This window comes from Caretta caretta, chromosome 9 (assembly GCF_965140235.1).
Source record: "Caretta caretta isolate rCarCar2 chromosome 9, rCarCar1.hap1, whole genome shotgun sequence".
Taxonomy (NCBI): Eukaryota; Metazoa; Chordata; order Testudines; family Cheloniidae; genus Caretta; species Caretta caretta.
Window position 1 is genome coordinate 91,088,000 of NC_134214.1, and position 26,443 is coordinate 91,114,442.

The following is a 26,443-nucleotide window of genomic DNA, read 5'->3' on the forward strand; positions in this document are numbered from 1 at the left end:
GCCTGAGTGGAGAGGCTGGGGGCTCGATCCAGCTGCCGGGCTTTGCCCTGGGACGCGCTGGGCTCCGGGGTGGTTTGATGCACCGGGAGCCTGGTTCTCGCTCTCTCGCTGATGGGACCAAAGCGTGGCCGGCTCCAGCTCGTTACCTTTCCCCCTAATCGATTCCCTGCCCCTCCCGCCCCAGTCCTGCTCCGCTCCGGCCGCAGCAGCTGCGGCATCCAAACCCCCTCGGGCACGTCACTTCCTTGCAAACTTTCCCGAGGAAATGTCTCTGCCAAAGTTGTTTTTCTTCAAAGAAGCTCGGCTCCGGGGCTGTGTCCTCGCCCTCTGACTGGGGAGGATTTCCCGGCCGTGCAGGCTGCTTGCATGTCACGCTTCCTGTGTTTGTCACACAGACCGACAGCCATGGACGGACCCGCTGGCAAGGGCTGAGCTGGGTCGGGACCGTTAGCTCTGCAAAAATCGATCAAGAGCATCCACTCGGCTCCTGCAGCGCCCCGTCCCCGCCCACCCCGAGAGAAACGCCTGCACCGGCCGCGGCTTCTCCTGCGCCGCCACTGACTTCAGCCCGGTGAAGTTTCCCGGGACCCCGGATCATGGCGAGGGACTACACCGCTAAGAGCCTGGACAACATCGACCTGGCTGCGCTCCGGGTAAGTGGCACCTCTGGCTTTAGCCAGGGCTGGGACTTGCGGGGAGCGGAGCTCATGCAGAGCTGGCCGGGCTGCACCCCTCTGAGCCTGGCTGGGTTCATCTGCCCTGCCTGACCTGGGTTGATCCAATGCACGTCTGCTTTGGCTGACCCGGTCCCTGCCGAGCCGGTCCTGACCCGACCTGAGCCCTGCTTAGCTGGGCTTTTCTCCCCCCAGCCAGGTCCATGCCCCTGCCTTCCTCTGTGGGCACTCGCAGAGCCAGGAGCAGACCCAAGGCTTGATCTTGCCCAGTCGCCTGTTGCTTCTGGTTTCAGTTTCCTGCCTCCTGTGGGAATGTTTCCTCCTTCCCCTCTCTGGATGAGAAGCCTCAAGACTGCTTCAGTCATTCCTGGTGCTGTTGTTTTTCTGGGCAGGGTAATGGTGTGCTTCAGTGTCAGATCCAAGGTGTTCAGAAAGCCATTTTCAGCCTCTCTCTGCTGCTGCCCTTCACCCACCCAATGTGCTTTCTTCCTCTGTGTTATTCTGGCAGATCCTTGATTTTACAGCATCTGGTTTTAAACTGTGATCGGCAAAGGATTTCCAGCCTTACAGAGTTTTAGTTTTAGTTGGGTGATATTTTTTCCCGTGATGAGTACAAATCACTGCTGACAATTGCAAAAGAAGCAGCTAGGTGGAGTCTGTGTGGTGCAACTTTAAGGACAAAATAGCTGATACCTGACCTTTTAAAGGCCGGTCTCACTGTTTAGGTTGCCTGCAAGCTGCTTAAAGCTATGTAAAGATGTCCTGGGCTGTGCAAATTGTGGGCCCAGTCTTCCTTGCATGACTGACCTTTAGGGGGGCTGGACTTCTTGCATGAGTAAGGCAAACAGGATTTCACCCCATCTGTGTAAATATCTCTAAAGTGCACACAAAGGGGCCCACCTTCTGATGGTGCAAATGGGTGAAACGCTATTGAAGTCAATGAAGCTATGCCCATTTCCACCAGCAGAGAATTTAGCCCCAAGTACTCACATACACACCATGTAGGACTGAATGCTCCTCAACTTACTCCTGCAATAACTGTAGTCAAGTCAACTCACAGGCATAAAATAAGCAGGATTTTAGAGTCCAGAGATGGTATTTTATTTTATTCCTATCTCATCACTGTCCCATTCCCCTTCCCCAGTAACTAACTCCCCTTGACTTCCATAAGCATTACTTTAATCCCGCAAAGGTGTGGGGAGAGGGTGGGTGTGGTAAATGGGGCTCCTGTGATGAAGAGTGTGTGTGTCATATTTTTGCAAGGCCAACAAAGCCGATATGAATATGGCTGATTATAAATACTAGCATTGTGCCTGCTCTTGCAACTTCCAGGGTTTTAATGTAAACCAGCTCTGTCTCCAGAAAACACAACCCTGGTCATATTTCATGCCCACAAACAGTTAACACGGTTGCAACTTAGGTGGCTAGCTTAGGTTTTTAAAAAGATGAGTGGAAATATCATGCCAGTCCAGCCACAGCTATTCTTCTAATGCACTCTTCCGATCCAGGGAGGGGAAAAAACTGTGGCGAAATGCTTTCAGCCTCAAACAGGGAAACCAAAGCAAGATATTTTCTAAAAATGACTTAAAAAGAGGGTTTGGAAAACCCTGCACAGAAATCCTATGGCGGGGGTTCCAAACACAAGACCCAGGAAAAATAAAAGGCCTGCACTGTCATGGAGATTGCAGTGATGGCACAGGACCCACTGACCGGGAAAAGCCAGGAAAGCCAGAATTTAACCTGAAACGTAGCGACACTCGGACAAGTAAAACAAAGTGATGAAGTTCAGTGGATGTGTCTTATCTTGTTAAAGAAATAAGAATCCTGTGTGAGCAGGGAGGAGGATAGCTTTGTAAAGCAGCTTGCTGGCTTTCAGTGTCAAAGCCAGCAAATCTCTCACAGGGTTTTACCCCAGAGATCCTGAATACTGCAGGTCTAGACCTCAATAAGGAAACACTAAAAGAGTCCCAAAGTGCCCCTTTGATCCACATATGGGACAGTATTCAGCTACCTCCACAGCATGGTCCCCCGCTTCCCAGATCCCAGCAGAGGCTGCATGCTGGAGGCAAGAGTGGAGGCAGGCCGAGGCCAGCAAATTTCCAGCCCCATGGAAATTATGAGTTGAGGGGAAAACAAATTTGATCAGGGGTCATAGGACCTATTTTGCAAAGCCCTCTCCCTGGGCCAGCCATGGCCAAAGTTATCCAGGTAGTGTGGAACTCTGCTATCGCAGTGTTTTGAGGGAGTCAGCCAATTGAGGGCAGAACCAGTGTCGAGGCACATGGCCTCCGGGCAGATGGCATTAGTTTCCTGGGAGTTAGCCCCACCCCCTCCAGTGGGATGGTATGAGAGGATTCTCACAGAGATGTCCTCCCGGGCGCCCTCCTCTCATGGGAAGGGGTGGTCTGGCCAATACATTCCAAAAGTTCAGGGAGCATCTGGGTGCAGTTCTGGTGCTATTTGGCTTCCAAACCAGGTTATTACCTCGTGCTGCCCTGGTGATCTAACGGTGTATGTTTATGTTACCGACCTTCCAGGGTTGCTCGTTTCATAAGGGCAACCAGAGGGCTAAAATGCCGTTTGATTTTTTTGTTCTGTAAAGAGGGACAGAAAAATCAGAGCTGCAAACTCTTTTCTCTTGCCTGGCTGCAGAATCCATGAAAAGTGTATTTCATTTGGTATCCTGTTGCATGCAGCATTTGGCATGCCATCCTGTAAAGGGGTAATATGTTGCCCAGGTGGCATCCAGGTCAGCAGTCTTGCTGTTGCCTTTTGAACAGTCTGCAGATGATAAAGGAAAGCAAGAAGACCGGCATATGGTACAGGGCATTGCAGTAATTAACCTCAAAGTGATGAATGTTTGGGTCAGAATTTTGGCATTGGTCAAAGGAAATGTAGCAACTTGGCAATGGGTAGGTGGTGAAGGGTTATACGGGCCATGGAGTTTTAAAATGTTTGCTGAGAGGAAGCACTACATCAAAGATGATTCCTATCTCTGAGATAATGAAGAGATTGGCCCAATGTGAGGACTTAACCATAATGTGCCAGCTGAGGAGGCAATGCTCATGTCCAACCAGACAAGAACAGTACACATTTGAGAAATGCTGCAATAGTGCACATTCCGCAAAGGAGCTCTAATGGTGGAAGAATTCCAGGGAGGGTCTCTGAACATGTGATTGGCCTACCGAGCAGCCACAGCTCAGCACTGGGGTGGCACTTATGCAGCCCAGCTGTAAGGCCCCACGAGTCTAGAACCCAGGCCTGCAGAGCTGCCAGGCAGTTGGCATCTCCATGCTGCCAGTCAGCCGCTGCTGTAACCAGCTTGCTACTCAGCTGCCCATGACCCACCGTGAGCATGGACCATGGGAAGTCCTGCCTCAAGGGGTCTGCCAGGCACCAACTTCATGGCTCCTGATTGGCTCCCTGTCCTATATAAACCCAAGGCGTGTTCCAGGAAGTGTCCAGGCAACAGTGTGGACCGCCTATAGCTGCCAGTCCCATTCCTTGCTCCTGACTTTGACCTTGGCTTAATTTGATTTTCGCCTTCTGTCTGGACACTGAAATCTGACTCTGACCCTAGGTATTGACCCTGGCCTGGAACCTGGCTGTGAACTCCTCCACTGTTCCGAGCCTCAGGTTAGCCCCTGCTTTGGACCCTTAGTCCTGACTCTGCTTTTTGGGATCCTGACGCCAGCCAATGAGGGTTTTATAGTGTCCACCTAAAATTATGTTTTAGATCTATCAGCAGCAATAGGCTTATTACTGGCTCTAACATAATTGAAAGGCAACCTAGTGATAGAAGATGTGGAAAAAGCTAATGTACTCAATGCTTTTTTTGCCTCTGTCTTCACGAATAAGGTCAGCTCCCAGACTACTGCACTGGGCAGCACAGCCTGGGGAGGAGGTGACCAGCCCTCTGTGGAGAAAGAAGTGGTTCGGAACTATTTAGAAGAGCTGGACGAGCACAAGTCCATGGGGCCGGATGCGCTGCATCTGAGAGTGCTAAAGGAGTTGGCGGATGTGATTGCAGAGCCATTGGCCATTATCTTTGAAAACTCATGGCGATCAGGGGAAGTCCCGGACGACTGGAAAAAGGCTAATGTAGTGCCCATCTTTAAAAAAGAGAAGAAGGAGGATCCTGGGGACTACAGGCCAGTCTGCCTCACCTCAGTCCCTGGAAAAATCATGGAACAGGTCCTTAAGGAATCAATTCTGAAGCACTTAGAGGAGAGGAAAGTGATCAGGAACAGTCAGCATGGATTCACCAAGGGCAAGTCATGCCTGACTAATCTAATTGCCTTCTATGACAAGATAACTGGTTCTGTGGATGAGGGGAAAACGATGGACGTGTTATTCCTTGACTCTAGCAAAGCTTTTGACACGGTCTCCCACAGTATTCTTGTCAGCAAGTTAAAGAAGTATGGGCTGGATGAATGGACTATAAGGTGGATAGAAAGTTGGCTAGATTGTCGGGCTCAACGGGTAGTGATCAATGGCTCCATGTCTAGTTGGCAGACGGTATCGAGTGGAGTGCCCCAAGGGTCGGTCCTGGGGCCGGTTTTGTTCAATATCTTCATAAATGATCAGGAGGATGGTGTGGATTGCACCCTCAGCAAGTTTGTAGGTGACACTAAACTGGGAGGAGAGGTAGATACGCTGGAGGGTAGGGATAGGATACAGAGGGCCCTAGACAAATTGGAGGATTGGGCAAAAAGAAATCTGATGAAGTTCAACAAGGACAAATGCAGAGTCCTGCACTTAGGACAGAAGAATCCCATGCACCGCTACAGACTAGGGACCGAATGGCTCGGCAGCAGTTCTGCAGAAAAGGACCTAACGGTTACAGTGGACGAGAAGCTGGATATGAGTCAACAGGGTGCCCTTGTTGCCAAGAAGGCCAATGTCATTTTGGGATGTATATGTAGAGGCATTGCCAGCAGATCGAGGGACGTGATCGTTCCCCTCTATTCGACATTGGCGAGGCCTCATCTGGAGTACTGTGTCCAGTTTTGGGCCCCACACTACAAGAAGGATGTGGAAAAATTGGAGAGAGTCCAGCGGAGGGCAACAAAAATGATTATGGGACTGGAACACATGACTTATGAGGAGAGGCTGAGGGAACTGGGATTGTTTAGTCTGCAGAAGAGAAGAATGAGGGGGGGATTTGATAGCTGCTTTCAACTACCTGAAAGGGGGTTCCAAAGAGGATAGCTCTAGACTATTCTCAGTGGTGGAAGAGGACAGGACAAGGAGTAATGGTCTCAAGTTTCAGTGGGGGAGGTTTAGGTTGGATATTAGGAAAACCTTTTTCACTAGGAGGGTGGTGAAACACTGGAATGCGTTACCTAGGGAGGTGGTGGAATCTCCTTCCTTAGAAGTTTTTAAGGTCAGGCTTGACAAAGCCCTGGCTGGGATGATTTGGGGATTGGTCCTGCTTTGAGCAGGGGGTTGGACTAGATGACCTCCTGAGGTCCCTTCCAACCCTGATATTCTGTGATTCTATGATTCTATGAAAGAAAGAGCACAGACCAATGGAAATGAAGCACCACACAAGGACTCTGCTCCTGCAAATCCTTTTATGTGCTTTCTTAACTTTTTGCACACGAATAGTTCCATTTATTTTGGCATGCGTAAGAATTTGCAGAATCGATACCGAAATCAAGGAAGAATAAACTCAAACTGTGCCTTAGCTTCTTATGTGTAATTTCTCTTCTGTTTGTGGCTTTCACCTGAGCGTGTGGATAAGTGAAAAATCACTCTGAGCTGGTTCCATCTTGTTAGTTAAATAAAACAAATCTACAGACAGTTGGAGATCTGGGAGGGACATGATTGAAAACCATCTAACCACAAAGGACTGAAGATGAGTGCGTTCAGATTTACTGGCTGGGAACACAGAGAATCCTAGCAAGATAAAAATAGATTTTCATGGCTGTAAGGGGGACTTGTGCTTTGCCACTGCCAGAGCTATTTGGCTTTGGAATAACTGCGCAGTAACGCAATTGTAGAAGTCTATGTTACATTGTTCTCATGATGAAATCTGTTGCATGCCGATCAGGACACTCTGCTGACAAAAAGCCTAGTACTGTTTCATTTATGTAGAAAACTGTTGTTTATTTCAGAGGGGATTTTCCCAAGCAAAGTGTGCTGGATCAATCCCTAGGTGGACAGTTTCCGTGCAAAAAAAAAAAAAAAAAATTTTTTTCCTCAACAAATAATCTTCAACCAGAAAAACATTTTTTTCTGTGATAAATAACGGGCTTTTCCAGCCAGCGTCACAGAAACTGGACTTCTGAGTGAATGATGTGATTCTATAGCACATCCCTTAGTGGTACCCAAAGATATCAACCTACATGATAGATAGCTAAAACAGATGGTGAGAAACGGATTCACAGAATTAATAATATTTCATATAAACTTCTCAATGATATCCTCCAAAGAAATGTGCTAGAGTGATAAATTGCTCAGCCAGCTACCAAGAAACTGGTCTCTTGAGTTCTTAATGGTTTTATATAAATCTTTCAAGTGAGTTTTAACTGAAATAATAGAGTTCTTAACATGCTGAGTTGCAGGAGTAGATGTTTACATGTCCATACTCTTCTGCAGAGTACTCTTGCTACTTGAGAAATGATACAAGATAGATCTCAACTTCATCCTTGTGGACAAGGCTGGGTTTTAATGGAGTGGATGCTAAACGAGTAGGAATTGTACTAGTTTATTTCACATAGGCCCTTGATCATCTGTTACATGGAAATTGGTCACAGTTAACAGCAATCAAGTCTGGATTCAAACCCATGATGCCGAGACAAAAAGCTCTTTATTCTCTGTGTCTTCCAGTCCACCTTTGAGAAATGAGACAGTGTGCATTTTAGATGTAGACTTGATATTATGATTGTTTTGGTAAGGATAGATCTAAATCAAACCCAATTAGTTATAGGACGCGGTTAATATTTTGTATTATTTTGTAATATTTTGTGGTTCGTTCTTTCTGTAGACTAGTAACCTAAATATTTCATAACAGAAGAGAGATGTCCAAATTCATCCTCTAGATAGGCTCAGTGATTAGAACTGAGACTTGGGACTTCTGGATTCTGTTCCTGCCTCTGCTACTAAATTGTCATGTGACCATGGGCAAGTCATGTAACTTCTATGTACTTCAGTTTACCCATCTGTATTTATCTATGATATTGGTGTATTTAAGCTTTCATTGGCTAATATTTATATAGTGTTTTTAGAGGCGTGGCTGAAAATTGTAATAGAAGTTCATCATATTTTACTATTAATGATGATTATATTACTATTTAGTTGTTTTATTATTCTCTCTATTTGTAATATAAATCGTTACGAGACTTTTTGCATTCTGTTCGTGAAAATAGTGCTCCCTTTGAAAAGTGAGCGTGTAACCGCTTTGCCATGAATAACAGTATTTACTGTACTTTTTACAGGACCCAGCAGGGATATTTGAACTGGTGCAAGTAGTTGGAAATGGGACATATGGACAAGTCTACAAGGTTTGATGCCTTTTTAATTTACTATGTCTTTCCTGCTATAACTGTTGCCCTATAGCAAAGAACAGGAAATGTATAAGATGTGGGAGTGGTTGTTACAATAACAGCTTGCTTTGTCTCTCTGCATAACGGTTCGTGCCTGTTCCTGAATAGTGGCAGCTGTGAAATTGTGTGCTTTTTCCTCCAGTGACACTTTCACCTTTTCATGGGCAGCTTACCATGGTGGCCCTCACGCTGATTTCCACCACCCTGGTCTCTCAATCTTGTTGTCATTTTCACTCGAAAAATATTTTTCATAGACTGCTGGTACAGTGCAAATATAGTGAGAATATTTTAACATGAGAAATAACTAGTATACTGCTGGATCAGGTAGAGTGCCTTATTTGGGGGAGAGGACACAGAAAAATATTCATAAAAACAGCCGTGCCCTGTAGGGCGCTGGCATGAGTGAATTACTTAGCCATGCTCTTCAGGAGGGCTGACAAGTATCTGACTCTTCCCGTTGCTACAGTTCATTGCTGGGACACTCGGGCAGAACTACCAATCAGTTAGTTATGTCAACGGATAATTCACCAAGCACCACATGAACGTGCTATACAATGTTAGGCAAATTATGCAATATGCAGTTTGACTTAAGATGAGAATCGGTGTCAGCTGGTCTAAAGAAGTGGATTTGGGGAAGGACTATAGAAAACAAACGGTCTTTCAGTCACGAGGCCTTCTTTCAGAATGATCGGAAAAGGAGAAATGGAGAAAATATAGAGAGACTTTAGATCCGTGTTTCCCACCTGGAGAAGGGAAATGGAGGAGGATGCAGGACACAAGATCAGTCGAAGGAGAGCACAGGGCAGGTGAGAGAGGCCGCAGCAGTGGAGAAAGCTCCTTAACCTTGGATCTCCCACAACTCCCACCACGAACAAGCTCCTGCAGCAGTGGGTAATGTGATGGGCTACTCTCTGGAAGCCACTTTCATCTATCCCTGCTCCTTGCGGGGTAATGCAGTTGGCCACCGGCCAAGGTCACATATAGAGGACTCGGGCTCAGGCTGTATCCCACTAGTGTAGGCTTCTCGTCTTTTGCAGCACTCACTCAGCTTTGAGGGCATATGTAACCCTGCTCTGTCCATCCACCAGCAGACTCTCCCACTCCAAGCAGTGTGCAGTCTTCTGGTTAGCGGGGAACAGTGAAGGGAAGCCGCAACAGAATAACAAGCTAGAAAAGGAATAAATGTGTCTATGAATACGCATGCAACGAGAAATAGAAGAAACAAGAGGAAAAGGAAGAAGGATCAAAGGCAGGAAAAGAAGGGGAAAATGGACATGGGGGGGAAGGCATCTATTGTATCAGGATCTGGTGGTGGAGGCGTGGGTTCTGATTCAGTTGATCCATCCGAATGAGGGAATCAGGTGTGGGGTTGTCCACTAGGAAGAGGCTGTGGATAGTACTTATCATTCCTCAAGATGCCCAAGATACATAATTCTCAAATGTATGTTAGTGTTGGATAAGAAACAACTGGTTCCACATTTTGGTCCCCCTTTGAGGTTTTAAAGATCCGTGGATACCTCATGGAAAAGCCTGGGACACCTTGTCTGTACAGACAGTTCTGCTGAAATACTAGTATTTAATGGTATTGTATTATAGTATTATAATAGTATAATATAATAGTATTTTTTGCCTTTCCATCCTGCATTTTTTATTTGACATTTTTATCATAACTTTCCATCTGCTGCAGTGTTTAAATCTCACTTGTTTGTTACAATGCAGCTCAGTGGCTGTGGCAAGGATTATGAAGTCAAAAGTAGAGAATTCAGAGTTCCCATCGGCAAATCAGAAGCCAATAAACTTTTAGGGCCTGTGAAATCAGTGGGGTTGCATGGGTTTTACAGAGGACAAATCTCCACCTGCAAAAATGAAGATTGCTGCTGCCTGCTACATAATTTCCCTTCGTAATATAAAATAAACCCATGTATGACAGAGAGAGAATTATTTCTATCTAGATACTCTTTTATGGATTTTTTTGGGTTGGAGTTAATCAGCTGCTCTTTAATCTCCCTAAAAACAGGAAGGGAAAACATAGTTCAGTTTATTTACTGAAAAAGAAAAAGTTTTGAGAGATCATATGGTTCAGCTGAAAGTTAAAATCTAAGTGCAAAAGCATGTAAGAAATGTTGATAATACTAATTAAGGGTAGTGCCTCAGGCATTTGTTCGTGGGAATGAAGGAGAGCCTTGTATTTGGTGGAATGGATGGTACAAGGATGAATATGATTGGGTAACACTTCCAAGAACCAGTGACCAAACAGTAAATGGGTCCGTTTAGATATCTGGGAATGGAAAATAATCACATCAGCATAAGAATTTAAATAGGGCCAATGTTAATAGGACAATAAAACCAACTTTGTTGTAATAATTTGTTAGGGCTTTTCAAATCTCCAAGCTAGGGTCAGATTCTGATGTAACTGAGATCAGAATCTGGCCCTTAAAGTGCTAAGATAGCAAAGCAATACCAGTTTTCTTTTTTTTAAGGCCTGTTTGTGAGTAAACTGAACTAGAACGCTGCTTTCAATTCAGCCTGTTTTACATTGCTTAATTTTTGGCTGTCTGTGAACATTCTTACCACTGTGCTTCCTTCATATAAATATTTCTGACCACTGAATTTGGGGCCCATTGACAAAGATCTGTTTAATCAAGAAATACAAGTGGCTCTTGGCAGAAGTGTAAAGTTAAGTCATCCAGTCAAGGAACGTGAACAATATGATTTGATTTAGGTGACCAGACACAAAGCTTCCAGCAAATTCCAAATATTAAGTAATCAGTTGAATACTCAGTTTGAGCTGTCTTCACATAATCCAATGCTCAAATGTATTTGTAAAAGCCATTTACTGAAAAATTTTGAATATTAAAACAAATTCGTTAAAATACAATCTGTTTGCAGATAACTTGCAAACCCGAAGGTTAAATGCATAGAATAAACAGTTTGGCCACCTGTAATGGAAATATGATTATGGTCAGGGTTATGGTATTTACATATTTTATTCTGGTGTATAATTTGTTTTTGGTCTGTAATTAGTTGGGACTGATAGAGATGGGTTAGTGGATGCTGGCATCATTTTTTAGCTTGTGATCATAAATATTTGAGTCAGAAAGTAATCCCAGCTATCCCAATACTTAATTATGTCACAGGAGCATGTATTCATTCTTCAAAGGCAGCAGTATCTTTCATACATACCAAAATAGCTAAATATACACATAAACAACCTAAAACACAACTCAGGCTCAACAAACTGTGTCCAAAGCAGCTAAGCAGACCAGCTGGATCTAGAAAATCGGAATTGTTATACTGTATTTTTTTTAAAAGCATGCAACTCTGTGAAAACAAAATTAGAGGTTCATCATTACATAAAAAAAGCTGCTTAACAGACTTTCTGAGAGGGAAAAATGATATCTGTACTGGAATGTTGTGGACCCAGTTTCAGTTCTTTGCCAGTTAAGACGGAAGTTATAAAGCCGCTATAAAGCAAAGATTGTAACAGAAACACCAGTCTACATATGTAGTTGGCCCACAGTAACATTAGAGCTGCACAGAACAGCTCTAATGGTAGGATCTGTATACTTTAAGAGAATAAAAGCTAGAGGAGTACTATTCAAACAACATATGGGGGGAATCAGGTTTGAAGATCTCAATACTGGCAACCTCAAACATTCAAAAATATGAGTAAGACACACAAAATCATGAGTCTGGCCTAGAAATAATCAGAGTTTTATAAAATGATGTATTTGAGGTACTTTTTATTTTCCTTTTTAATTTTTTTAGGCTTTGGGTTTCACATTTCATGCTTTTATCTGCAGCCATAATGGCTAGAAACATAGATTTGGGTTTGGGTTTTTCGAATGACAGCTGAGATTCTTATGAAATTACATGCCTCCATGAGCAGAGGCATTAAGAAAAACCAGATATCACGGGACTCATGATAAAATGGTGAGAGTTGGCAAGACTGATGAGGGTTCACGAGCGGAGCAAATTTAACATCACGTAAAAAACGTTCACCTTAAGCCTTTCATTCAGCTGTGCCGCCTCGGGTTTTAAACACAAGGGGACAGATGGTGTCCAGTCCCTGCACACAGGTTTGCATGGGATGGAGAAGATGTAAGGAGCTTCCCTGGTGCATGGGCTGAGTGGCACAATGGAAAGCCGTTGGCAGCGTGGTGCCAACAGCAGCACAGAAGTAAGGGTGGCCATGAGAAAAGTGATATTTGTCGATATTACTTGAAACAGCAGACTTAGCACCCCACTGCCACCCTTACTTCTGCACTGCTGCTGTCACCCGGGGCTGACAGCCAGAGCCCCGCCACCTCTAGATGAGGGATTGGTTGAGGGGGAAGGAGAGCCCGGGTGCCAGGACTCCGGCTGTCCTCATGGGCGGTGGGTGTCACAGGCCAAGGGAGGCTAAGCCTCCCCTAACCCAAGCCATGGCCTCGCCCATGGTCCGTCCCGAGGCCCTGCCCTCACTCCCCTGCTCCCCGAAAGGTGGGGGGGGCTCAGCTTGGGCCAGCGGCTGGACCTTGGGGTTCGGGGCGGCCTGGGGCAGCTCGGGCCAGTGGGCGGCTCAGGCCAGCCGGTGCCCAGGGGCAGCTAAGGCTGACCCGGGGTCAGACCGTTGCTCGGGGTCAGACCTGTGCTCAGGGCAGGCCGGCTGGTGCTTGGGCCGGCCAGCGTAGCTAGGGCAGGCGGTTTGGCTGGCACTCCTTCAGCCGCAGTGGGGGGCTCTCGGGGTTCTGGCAGGCAAGGGGGGTGGGAAGGGTAGGGGTGGGGCCTCAGGTAGAAGGGGTGGGGCCAGGAACTCACCTCCCCGAAAGGCGGGGGTTCACACGCCTTCTGGGTATGCATGAGCCCAGCCACCTGGGGCTGACAACCAGAGTGCTTTTTAAAAAAGCACACAGCTTGCACCTCCCTTGACATATTCCCAGGCCTCCTTTGGGAGGCCTGCCCCATAGTTTGAGAATTGCTGGCCTATGGTATCATAGAATATCAGGGTTGGAAGGGACCTCAGAGGTCATCTAGTCCAACCCCCTGCTCAAAGCACGAACAATCCCCAGGTTTTCCCCAGATCCCTAAATGGCCCCCTCAAGGATTGAGCTCACAACCCTGGGTTTAGCAGGCCAATGCTCAAACCACTGAGCTATCCCATCCCCCCAAAAGGTATGGGTGGGGGAGGCATGACTCAGTCCGTTGGTGATATAGTCATGCCTGATATACTGACTCGTTTATTAACAAGCAAAACCACTATTTGGGTGCACTTGGCTTGATCTCCAGGGGAGATGCTGTATAGCTCCAGCGAGGGTTTGTAAAAGCTCCTGATCAATAAGGCCGCCCAGACGGAGCAGAGAATGCAGCCATTTGGATGAATATGACTGCACTGCACAAACGTAAGTCTAGCCAGGGAGGAAGTGAGAGTGTTGTAGGCTGTCCGTGTGACCCTCTGATTTCAGTTCCTTTTAAATCTGCAACCACATGACCTCAGGCTTTCATCTGGCAAGTTTGAACCTGGTACAGCTTGGCTGGGAGTTGACAAAGCTTTACGTAGCTGCTCCAGGACGTGGTGTAGGAGAGGCATTTTGTGGCACTCTTTGCTGTGAATCAGTGCTGAGCAACGTCTAGGGCACTGTACTGTTGGGGATTGTATCGTGCAGAAGAGTGGTAAAGCCAAGGGTCCGACCTCTTGTGAGTATAGAATCCCAGGTCACTCTTTGCAAGGGACTCTTAGTGTCCTGGCCCAGATTTTTAAAGCTATTTAGTTGCTGCTCTGTTCAGCGTTGCTCTGCCTAACTGATTTAGAAGCCAAATTCTCATTTTCAGAAGGGATTTAGGTACTTAGGAGCCTAAATCCCTCCTGAAAATGAGAATTTGGCTCCTAAATCAGTTAGGCTTTGCAATGCTGAGTGCAGCAATGCTTATATAGCTTTAAAAATCTGGGCCTTAGTATCTATCTACCTTGATTACCCTGCATGGTATCACCTGTTCTTCGCTTTCTCCCCTACACTGTTGTATTGCTGTGAGCTGCTAAACCCTAGCCCTGTTACACCCCAGATGTGGGTCCATTTCAGTAGGGGTTTGTATGTATATCACTTGAATTGTTTGGGATGAAACATACTGTTTATTTTATTTACTATGCCTTTAAGTCTTAGTGTCAGGCTCGTTGGTGGCTAAGTGTGCAACAGAGATCTATGAATAGAATCTAGGTCTTCTGACTTCCCATCCGGTGCTATTAGCCACAGTGGCACTCTTCCAGCAGGTGTGACCGCGAAAACCCTGAGTAGCAGATAGGTGGGGCGCATACAGTCGGCGTCATTTTTAAAGAGTCACTCGTCTGCCCAAAACCACACTTTAACGTGTGCTCTGAAAACTGTCAATCCTACAAGCTCAAGGTGGGCTCTGAGACTCAAGCTGGGTTCTTTCTGTCTCACACATCATCACCAGTATAGATGTTGTAGGCCAAATTAGGCCTTCAGTGACATCCATGCAGCCTTATTGTCTTCTGTGTGATCCCTTTGATGGGGCCTTTTGACTTTGATATTCACTTTCCTATCTTGGTCCGACATGTTGGCTTTCTTTGTGAGAAGGCATTTGTGGAGGGCTGAGGCCAGGGGCTGGGGAGTGAATCTCTTGAGGCAGGGTGATCTTGTTTTGGAATATCTGCTTGCAGGCTGGTGGTCAATTGTGGAGGGGTCGCACAGGCGCTGACTTCTATATTTCCCCATGGCTGCTCTGCCCTGAGGCCCCGCCCCCACTCCACCTCGTCCCACCCCCGATCCCCCCTCACCCCCAAGGCCCCCGCCTGCCCACTGCCTGATGCTTTGTGCCCTTCCCCGGCCCTTCCACCAGCTGCCAAATAGCTGATTGGCGGTCCCGTCGAACAGCTGATTGGTGGCCCCGCCGAACAGCTGTGGCCAGTGGGTGCTTGAGCCCCAGAGCACCCACGGAGTTGGCACCTATGAAGTGTTTTGTGTTGCACTGGTGGAAAAGGATTGCGTGGTTAATAGACGACAAGGGATCCTAGACCTTAGGATGGATGTTCTTTTTTGGCTGCTTAAATCTAAATGAGTGAATGGTTTGTGCTCTGGGCATGGTTTACGCTGCTATCACAGGTGTGACTGCAGGTCACGTAGACATTCCCAAGCTAGCTTTAGTGCAGACATACCCATAGTCAGCAATTCCGTGGATGATGGACTCCAGCTCGCTTTCCTGTAGCTTCTTTGGTTCTGCAGGACAAACAGGAAGGAAACACCAATAAAAACTTGCTACTCTGATCACGGGTGACTCTGAATACATACAAGGAGCAGATCATCTGAGCAAGAAAGTAGTGTTTTTACCCTGCTGCTTTTTGGAGTTGAACCACTCTTCAACATCGGCATGAGTTATGAGCTACTGTAAAAGTAATGTACAGTAGCAGGCAGTGTTGTGAAACATATATGTGACTTTTTGGTTTCTCTTAAACAATTTGCAAATCTGTTAAATTTGGCATAATTAATTGTATTAGATAGCTGAATAAAATAATTCAGGCCCTTTATCCAGAAAGAATCACAAAGATACTGTACATAGTTTATTTGTCAGGGAAGAATTGGAACTGCCTGCAAAGCATCACATAGCCTTGCTAAATTATGAAGTGTGAAAGCTTGTGGACCATGCTGAAAGCCTTAATTGATGGTCGTGCCTTAGGCATGTACTTGAAGGCTAAATTTAAGAAATGTTACTATTATGTTCACTGTAAGACAAAAATTGAAGGTGCTCAGGCACAAGGACTGGGCTAAAATCTTTCAACTGCCTGCCTCTGAGGGCTAGGTGGGCTAGGCTGCCTTCCTTGAAAGAATGTTAATCCCTTATCGCTAATGAATTGCAACACTGGAGTCCCCAGAGCTTGTCATAATCACAGTTCTTTTTAAAACATCAGATAGGCACAGTGTATTTTAATACCATAGTTCCTTATTTTTGGTCAATTAAGTTTTCCAGGCCAATTATAGTAATCAGGGCTCTGGGGTTTTGGCAAGGCAAATAGGGACTTCTTTTAATTTTTAGATAATGGTAAAATATAACTTCAGATCCCAGCGGCGGTTGGTCATAATATTGTTCTGTGTGTTGCCCTTCTTTGTAAAGTCTTGAGTTTTTTAAGAGTTCCTTTGGCCTTGTTTGTTATCTTGTCACTTACTAGCATTTTATATTGTAGTCCTTTGGCTAGGGTGTACAGTATGGGTACTACTGTCCTCTGTTGGATGCAGTCAGAATTGATCAAGTGTGTGTCATCAGCCCTATAGTGCTAGCAGCTAATGGAGATTATCCTTTAGTTCCCGTGGTAGGGGTGTGTGCTTTGGAAACCAGAGGATCTGAGTTCTATTTGTGCTATTGCCATGAAGTTCAAAACGCCATGGTGAGCAGCTGAAGGACAACCATGAAGTCCTAATGTAGGTGGCCACAGGTTTGTTGCGGTATCCCATGTTCCTGGGGTGGTGAGAATCCAGGGAGACTTGTTACTCTTACTTTTGTCTGCAGATCATGCCACAGTGGAAAGTGCCTTGATTAATAATTTCCAGGTTCTACTGTATCTTTCTCATTTAGGGCAAGATTTCCCAAAGGCCCACCCTCCCTTTGGTCAGAGCAGTTTGCACCTGCAAATCTATTGCAAACACACACTGGAGCACTTGCCAGGAGAAGTTATTAAGAGGCACAAGTAGTCTGATTTGTACTCTGAAGCTGCCCTTAGTGACTGAACCCCCAGAATTACCGACTCTCATGATTTTATTACAAGTATTGTTATATTCACTGTTTTTTCTTAAAGCTCCTGGAGTCTTGTAAGTAAGAATTTCAGCTTTCAAATAGGCAAATAGAAATAACCTAACATTTATTATTTTTAGGCCAATTTCATGATTTTGGAGAGCCTGACTCATGGTCTTTAAAGGCTTGGGCTTGGCAATATTGGAGCCCCCATGTTGACCATCCTGCTGGGTTCCCACATCTATGAGGATGTGCAGTAAAGGCACAAGCTGAATGGGGAGGGTTTGGGGAATGCAGCAGATGTGTATCTTACAGCAGTGGATGTACCATGCCCTTGATCACACCCACCTGGAAGCCAAGTCCAACAGAGCCTTGTTCACTGTATTTGATGAGCTGATAGACAGCAGAAAGCGGGTGGCTTTTAGTGTGAATATAGGGGGGAAGCAGAAGCACCCTGCATGTACCAGTGTCCGAGTCTGAAGCCAGCAGCAGTGTTTTCCTCATAATTACTTGTTGCGTATGAGGGGCGGATTCTTTTTTCTCTTGGCTTTATCTCCTTAGTGACATGATAAAGCCAAATTCTATTCCGCACTTTAACTAAAAATAGTGGAGCATGCATGTGTAATTAATTAGCTAGTCATAAAATACTGGGTATAGTCAGTAAATATTTAAGAGGGATTCTATTAAGATTCCGAAGTATACATCTAGCGTATCAAAAATAGAACAGTCCGTACATAAAAACGCTCAGCAGAGGAGGTGGTTCTAATATAGTAAAAAGAAAAGACGTACTTGTGGCACCTTAGAGACTAATCAATTTATTTGAGCATAAGCTTTCATGAGCTACAGCTCACTTCATCACGAAAGCTTATGCTCAAATAAATTGGCTAGTCTCTAAGGTGCCACAAGTACTCCTTTTCTTTTTGCGAATGCAGACTAACACGGCTGCTACTCTGAAACCTTCTAATATAGTAAAGATCCTTTGTCTGAACAGAGCCACACACTAAATTAGACATGCCATTTCAACCATTAGCAGATAGTAAATCCTAACAAATAATTAGGTTTGCCGTTTCCAAGTTATGTGTATATACTGGGTCTGATTCTTAATTGCTTTTCAACTGGTGTTTGCCATTTACATCTGTAAGAGAGGGTGTAGTATGCTGCCATTCAAATCTGGTAACATTTTGCACTTGGGGAATCAGGTCTATTATTTACAAGTGGGAAAATGAGCAAAAAATGTATTGGTTGATTCATTGGCTACCTTTTGGACATTAGGAGAAGAGGCTGGGTAATTATCTTGAGCAGGGTTTGATCACGCAAAGTGCTGAGCGCTAGTCTACTGAAATCAGTGCGGCTACTCGTGCTTAAAGTTAGCACATGCTTATGTTTAAGTGCTTTGCTATATCGGGATCAGAGTGATCAGCGCCTTGCAGGACTGGGAGGTGTGTGCTCAAATCCTTACCCACTTATTTATATAGCGGTACTCATGGACCAGGACCCCCATGTGTTAGGCTCTGTAGAAATACAGAACTGAAAGATGGTCCCTACCCCAAAGAGTTCACAATCTGATCTGAGATTATACCCTTAAGAATACAGCCATAGGTTTTCCACCAGAATTGCTGCATGTTTTATTATAATGGTTATTTAGTATTTATATGGTGCTGTAGAAAGAAGCACATCATGCTATACAAGTCAGGAACTGGAAAAGAAAACTCCTATTCCAAAGAGCTTAAAATCGAATGAATGAGTTTGGTATGAGTAACTAACAGGGACATGGCAACTTGAAAGTAGCTAAGCCTCATGGGAATATGACAAGTGAGTTTGGTGGTCTTTTGGGCCTGATTTACCACAGTGTTACTCTCATTATTTAGTCAGATAACTATGGCTGCTGAGTGATATTTACTCCTCATGCAGTGGCATCAGACAGAGAACTGGTAGTAAATGCAGACAGAATTCTCAACAACAGACACTGTCTCCCCGCTGTTTTCTTGTAGTACTTTAATATTCCATTTCTTTCCTTAATCTTTTTATACAAGTCCATACAAGTGTTTAAATAACACATTCAGCTGCATCGCTGATCCTCTGTCAAACGTCTTATCCTTCCTAGAAGGTAGACAACGAAAGAGCTCCTCATCACTTTAGTCCTGCTACCAGATTTTAGAGCAAGGATAATATCCAAGTAGAGGCTGAGATAAAGAGCATTTCATTTGACAATAATAGCTGCTGTCCAAAAGTACATGTACATTTGCAACTGACTTCAGTTGAGCTATACCAAGATAAGCTGAGGAACTGGCTTGTACACTTTAAAAGCGTGGTTTTAAAAAAGCTGAGTACCCACATCCCCTAGTGCTCAGCACTCGCGCTGGGCAAAATTTTTTGACCAAACTTATTTTTTGGTGAAAAATGCAGATTTGTGTCAAACAAAATCTGTGTCACATTTGCCCATATTGTTTTGGTCAAGAAAACCCTCTTAAAATTAAAGGAAATTGTGAAACAAAAAAATTGTTTTGAATTAAGAAATCAAAACATTTCATTTAGAAAATGCCTAAGTGAAACATTTCAATTTTTCCCCGAATATTTTTATTTTTTAAATGTTTAACAAAAAAAGTTCAAAATCTAAACAATGTTTCATTCAACCTGAAACCATGTTCTAATTATTATTTTTCGGACTTGCCAGTGAATCAAAAAACTCAGTTACTCACAAAGCTGTACTCACCACCTCTGCAAATTAGTCTGTCTCAGAGTCATGCTAGGTTCTTTCTGTCTCCTTCATTATCCCCATCATAAAGGTTCTGCGGGCCAAATTAGATTGTTTGTCACACCTGGGATCTCCACTATCTCCTAGGTATACAATCATTGACACCTGAGCAGTCTTATAGTCTTCTGTGGCTTTTCCCGGTTGGAAATTATTGAAATGTCGAGAATAATTCTGTTGATGCAGAGGTGAAAAATCAATCTGCAGCTCAGTCAGTCTTAGACTGTGTCTTCCCTGGGGAGTTAACTTGAGTTATCTTCACTTGAATTACACTGGTTCTCTGCTGCCTTTGCCCTGTGTTGTCATTTACCCCAGTACAACGAGAGTGCAAAATTTTTCCAAATCAGCATTTTGCACCCATTTTGCGCAGGTGTCAATAACTGCACAAGATGCGGGGCAGTGGAGAATCAGCCCTTCCTCCCACCTTTCAAGTGCATCTGTATACTAGTACAGTTGCCTGCCATAGCTGGTGTTTGTTGATCAGCCCTTAAGTATTCCTAAGGTAAGAGTGACCAGCAGCATACTGACCACACACTGTGTGGCGGGGGGGGGGGGGGGGGGGTAGAGGGGCTTGACAAAGAGGCAACAATTGGCCATTTATTTGGCCACAACAATACAAGGTATGTCACTAAAAATAATGTTATGAAATTGAGTATAACCACTGCACTGGGGAGAGCTTCTTCCCCTAATGCGCTCCTTCATCCCCCTGCACAGTGCCTAGATATAATGGTGTCGTTTGCACAGCCTAAGAGGAGGCTGAGGGAAGACGGGCTGGTGCACCCGCCAACATTCCACGGCCCTGTGGAGGTGTGGCTAAGCAGGCTGGGGGAGGAGCCAAGGCCCTGCCTCCTGGGTGTCTCGTAGTGCCCTAGTTCAGCTTTGGGGGCCTTGTGGCACTGTTGCTCGGGCAGTAGAGTTCTATGGCCCAGCCCAGCCAGGAGAAGGAGCACAATTTGCCCCAGACTTGTGCCTCATGTTAGTTTCTAAGCAGACAGGTGGTAGTACTCTCTCTCTCTCTCAGACCAGCACAGGACTCTGTTCGCCTCTTCAGGCTCTACCTGGCCAGCTGGGCTGGCAAAGCAATCATTAACACTGCCCTTTGGTGGGATTTACAAGGGAATTGAGTTTGGAAGCCATTTTTAGTTGCCAGCCCTGGTTGGACACCTCAGTCAGTCAATAAATGCAGGAGCAGGTCAGCCCTTCTCCAGCTGTTATGAAATGTCCAGTAAGTCACTTCAAATTTTAATGTCTAGTAAGTGATAATATTGTACTTGTCTGCGTTTTTGGATGTTGCCAAGCTGCTGGCCAATAATCATCTTCTTGGACTGCACAGAACTCTGAATGTGGATCTTGGGAAGAAAGCAAAAGAATAACTGATTTTCAGCTAATTTTGTTTTTAAAATGCATTTATAATCTTTAAGCGTACACTGTTAACCTATCCACACATTTTAAACCCTGCTTAGAATCCCACAGTATTTTAAAAACAACAGTTTTTAAGGTCACTTTTCCTAATCCCCAGTAGTTTCTTGGGTCTGATGAATGGAGTGGTCCAGAGAAAACTCTAGACAGGAAATCTTGTGATCTTTCTGGTCCCCTATATGGATTTTTCCCACATAGGTGACAATCTGGGCTATATTGTACAGTGAAAGCAAAATGGGGTCCTGGTCCATGACTGGGGTTCTTAGGTGTTACTGCACTATAAATAATACATTTTTGTGATTAAAATGTGGAAGTATTGTCTAATGGTTAGAACAGGGAACTGGGACTCTGCTGCTGAATTCCAGTCACTAAACCTATAAATTCCAGGTTTTCAGAAGAGCTCTGTTCCCCTGTAGGCCCCTAAATAAGGTTCAGATTTTCAAAAGTACCAAGCACCCCAACAGCTCCCATCATGTTGTTTCTGGCAAGAATTTCACATCATCCAATGTGCTGGTTATTCTGAAAATCTAGTCACTTATTTTGGTACCTAAGTGGGAGTGGAGCTCTTCTAAAAATCTGGCCCTTTGTGATCCCATGTGTTAAGGTGGAGATAATAAATCTTTCCCATCTTCATAAAATTCTTTAAAAAAAAGGAGTACTTGTGGCACCTTAGAGACTAACCAATTTATTTGAGCATGAGCTTTCGTGAGCTACAGCTCACTTCATCAGATGTATACCGTGGAAACTGCAGCAGACTTTATATACACACAGAGAATATGAAACAATACCTCCTCCCACCCCACTGTCCTGCTGGTAATAGCTTATCTAAACTGATCAACAGGTGGGCCATTTCCAGCACAAATCCAGGTTTTCTCACCCTCCACCCCCCCACACAAATTCACTCTCCTGCTGGTGCTAGCCCATCCAAAGTGACAACTCTTTACATAATCAAGTCGGGCTATTTCCTGCATAGATCCAGGTTTTCTCACATCCCCCCCACCCCCATACACACACAAACTCACTCTCCTGCTGGTAATAGCTCATCTAAACTGACCACTCTCCAAGTTTAAATCCAAGTTAAACCAGAACATCTGGGGGGGGGGGGGTAGGAAAAAACAAGAGGAAACAGGCTACCTTGCATAATGACTTAGCCACTCCCAGTCTCTATTTAAGCCTAAATTAATAGTATCCAATTTGCAAATGAATTCCAATTCAGCAGTTTCTCGCTGGAGTCTGGATTTGAAGTTTTTTTGTTTTAAGATAGCGACCTTCATGTCTGTGATTGCGTGACCAGAGAGATTGAAGTGTTCTCCGACTGGTTTATGAATGTTATAATTCTTGACATCTGATTTGTGTCCATTTATTCTTTTACGTAGAGACTGTCCAGTTTGACCAATGTACATGGCAGAGGGGCATTGCTGGCACATGATGGCATATATCACATTGGTGGATGTGCAGGTGAACGAGCCTCTGATAGTGTGGCTGATGTTATTAGGCCCTGTGATGGTGTCCCCTGAATAGATATGTGGGCACAATTGGCAACGGGCTTTGTTGCAAGGATAAGTTCCTGGGTTAGTGGTTCTGTTGTGTGGTATGTGGTTGTTGGTGAGTATTTGCTTCAGGTTGCGGGGCTGTCTGTAGGCAAGGACTGGCCTGTCTCCCAAGACTTGTGAGAGTGTTTGTGTGTGTATGGGGGTGAGGGGGATGTGAGAAAACCTGGATCTATGCAGGAAATAGCCCGACTTGATTATGTAAAGAGTTGTCACTTTGGATGGGCTAGCACCAGCAGGAGAGTGAATTTGTGTGGGGGGGTGGAGGGTGAGAAAACCTGGATTTGTGCTGGAAATGGCCCACCTGTTGATCAGTTTAGATAAGCTATTACCAGCAGGACAGTGGGGTGGGAGGAGGTATTGTTTCATATTCTCTGTATGTATATAAAGTCTGCTGCAGTTTCCACGGTATACATCTGATGAAGTGAGCTGTAGCTCACGAAAGCTCATGCTCAAATAAATTGGTTAGTCTCTAAGGTGCCACAAGTACTCCTTTTCTTTTTGCGAATACAGACTAACACGGCTGTTCCTCTGAAACCTGTCATAAAATTCTTTGACATCCTTGCATAAAAGGAACCGGGATAAGCACAAAACATTATTATTACAGCTGGTTGGAAAAAATTTGACATAACAGTTTTCTGTAGAAAATACAGTTTCATCAAAATCTAAATATTTTGTGAAAACAGGTTGATTTTTTGATGAAATTTTTGACAGCAGAAGTTGTCAAAACAAATCATTTCGGTTTTCAATAATGCCGAAAAGTTTCATTTTGACTTTATCATCTTGATGCTTCAGTTTGTATATTATAATCATTTTAATTATATGCAATGTTTATGATGATGTTGTTTTTTGCAATAAATGTTTTTGAATTAATTTTTTTGGAATTTCTATTCTGTGAGAGAGTTCGATATTTCAGCTTTGTTCCAATTCAGAACAAAAGCCCATTTCAAAATATCAGAATTTCCCACAGAACAGTAATTCCATTTCCTGACAATCTCTAACTATTTTTTATTATTATTCAGTTTGCTTTCCATATTTTTCCTGTGATATTTCCAGTGAGTATTTCTTGTATATTTGTATGTCCCTTTTTGATAATTAAAACAAACGTTTTGGGATGAGGAAAAAGGATGAGAAGAACTTTGTCTGGTGTTGTTTTGAGAAATTAATTCCACTGAAGTTAAGGAACCTTCTGGTCTATTGAATTAAATTTTATGATGGATTCTTCCTAGCATTAAAAAAAAATAGGGAATAAACAATTTACAAATTATTTCTGCTACGGTACATTTGTCTACTTAAATCTCTTGTTTTGACTTTTTGCTTTAAACCTGTGAATAATTCTACTAAAATATATAATGAAAACATTATAAAATAAATATGCATTTGATTCAGATAATGGACTCTGAGATATATTATTTAAGCAGATTGTCCACGATTGTAACTTGTAACAAACCTGGAAGATAAATGAAGAAGCCTGGGAGAAAATTACATGTCTTTAGTATTTGCCCCTTCCAACTTAACATGAAAGATTCATTAGAAAAGGCATCCTTTCAAACATTCCACATCCACTGGCCAAATTATATCATCAGATATGGGATTACCACATATTTGTGTCTCAGGGCACCGGGGACCAAATTCTACTCTGAGACTATAAATTCATTATTTCAGTGAAGTTGTTCCAGATTTAGACTGTTGTAGTAGCCTCCAGAATTTGCCCCAATACGTGCAGTTTATACGTGCTTTACTTGACCTGCAGAACCATGCAGACAATATTGATCCATACGTTAGGTATTGGACATTGTCCATCTTCCTTTTTGACATAGTGTGATAATTCCTGAATCACTAGACAATATTTCACCATGTGTCTCCATAAACAGGGTTGGACATGGAGAAGGAACGATGGAGAAGAGAAGTGGGTCAAGTTCCAACCTCTTGATTGTGCCTTCCTTTCTTGAGAACATCAAGAAGACTTAGCCAAACTTCTTTCAATGGGGGCAGTAGCAAAACAAAGATTGTAAACTTTGACCTCCCATCCAACAAGCTGGAGAATATAGCTGAGAAGATGATTGTTTTCATCTCTTTTCATCTTCCTTCCTAACCTGTATTCTGTACAGAGGACCCACCCTGCAAATGACTCCACATGGACAGAGCTTTGTGCCCACGTGGAGCCAACTGAAATCAGTGGAGCTCCGTGAGGGTATAGAGGATTTGCCCACACAGATTCACATGTATGATCAGGTCCTTAGATTTGAACATCCTCTTGGCATGGCCCTCTCTTTTTATGTTTGTAAAGCACTTAGTCTGTTTTTGAGGCTGTTTCAATAGTAATGACAAATGTATGGACAAAGTCCTGGCTGATTTCTGTCTAAGGGCACATCTACACGGCAAAAAAATACCCTTGGCAGGCAGTCTCAGAGCCCGAGTCAGTTTACCCAGGCTCCTGTTGTGGGGCTAAAAATAGCAGCGTAGACGTTGGGGCTTCAGCTGGAGCCTGGGCTCTCAGACCCTCTCTCCTTGCTAGGTTTCAGAGCCCGGTTCAGCCCAAGCCCAAGCAACTATCCTGCTATTTTGAGCCCGGCTGCACAAGTCAGTTGATCCGTGCTCCGAGAGTCAATGCAGCAGGTCTTTTTTTGCTGTGTAGACATTCCCTAAGACTGTTTGTTTGTTTGTTTGAATTTCCAGATTGAAATTCTACATTATTTGGAGACATTTTTGTACTGTACATTTGTTCAGTGCACTGATGCGAGTGCCAGCAACCCCTTTAAAAATAATAGCTTCTGCAAAAGAACTTGTGTCATATTTGTGGCTTTTTGGTCAGCAGAAAATGAAAACATGAGCCATGTGAGACAGAAGTGACACACATGGTTTGCAGAGACACCCATCACCCAAGTAGATGCACTGTGCAAAGCCTGAGCTTTGTGTGGAATACGGGACTTTGGCCCAGTCAGTGTAGATGAAAGGCTATTTTGCTTTCTGAGCTTCTGGATTTGCTTGGTACAGCAATGTTTACGTGACAGCCATGACACTCTCTAATCTTGATTTTTATTAATGGGCAACACAAGACAAGTTCTTCATTTTAGGAATATGGGCATCTTGTCCAATGTTCACAGGCTTTGCTGTGAGTCAGTGTGAGCTGACTGACACCACAAAGGGCTTTATCCCACACTCACTAAAATCAGTAAGAAGACTTTGTTTGACTTCAGTGGGAGCAGGATTGGGCCCCAACAAATGGGATTGTCTGTGTGACACCCAAGGTAGTCTAGACTTTGTGGAGTATAAAAGTTGGTTTTTAATGGGGAGTCTGAACTGTTATGCGTTAATTCTACCCGTACTTGCAATATAGTTTATTCTCTGTGAGATTACAAGCACATATGCCAATAGTGGGTTTTCTTTTCTTTTTGGCTGCTTTCAGTGCCAGGCATGTAATATGACTCTCATAAGCTAGTGTTTTGTTATATAAGCCATTAATTTTTTTTCGTCTAATCCTTGTGCACTGTATAAAAACCAGTAACAGTATGATTTATTAGGAGTCAGAACACACAACTGGATGTGTGGTCAGCCTGCTTATTCAGATTTTATAGAAGCAAAGAGCTGATTACACTTGTTCTCCAAAGTCTACACCGGCTGGCCAGGTGGCTTCCAGGTGCTGATTTTGATCTATTGAGCCACCTGTGGCTTGAGTCATGATTACCTTAGAGACTTCTGGATGCCAATCAAGATCACCAGGGGTGTTTTTGGTAACAGTCCCTGGGACTGAATTTTGTGGGGCTAGAGGTAGGG

The 26,443-nt window shown here is 44.2% G+C and overlaps 1 protein-coding gene across 1 annotated transcript in view; it reads left to right on the forward strand.

Annotated features, from left to right (window-relative positions):
* The first annotated feature begins 246 nt into the window (after positions 1-246).
* NRK (Nik related kinase) overlaps positions 247-26,443 on the forward strand; it is a 123,668-nt gene continuing 97,471 nt past the window's right edge. The window contains exons 1-2 of the mRNA XM_048865374.2: positions 247-653; positions 8,117-8,182. Of these exons, the coding sequence (XP_048721331.1) occupies positions 597-653; positions 8,117-8,182 (123 nt within the window). The 5' untranslated portion in view covers positions 247-596. The remainder of the gene's footprint in view (positions 654-8,116; positions 8,183-26,443) is intronic.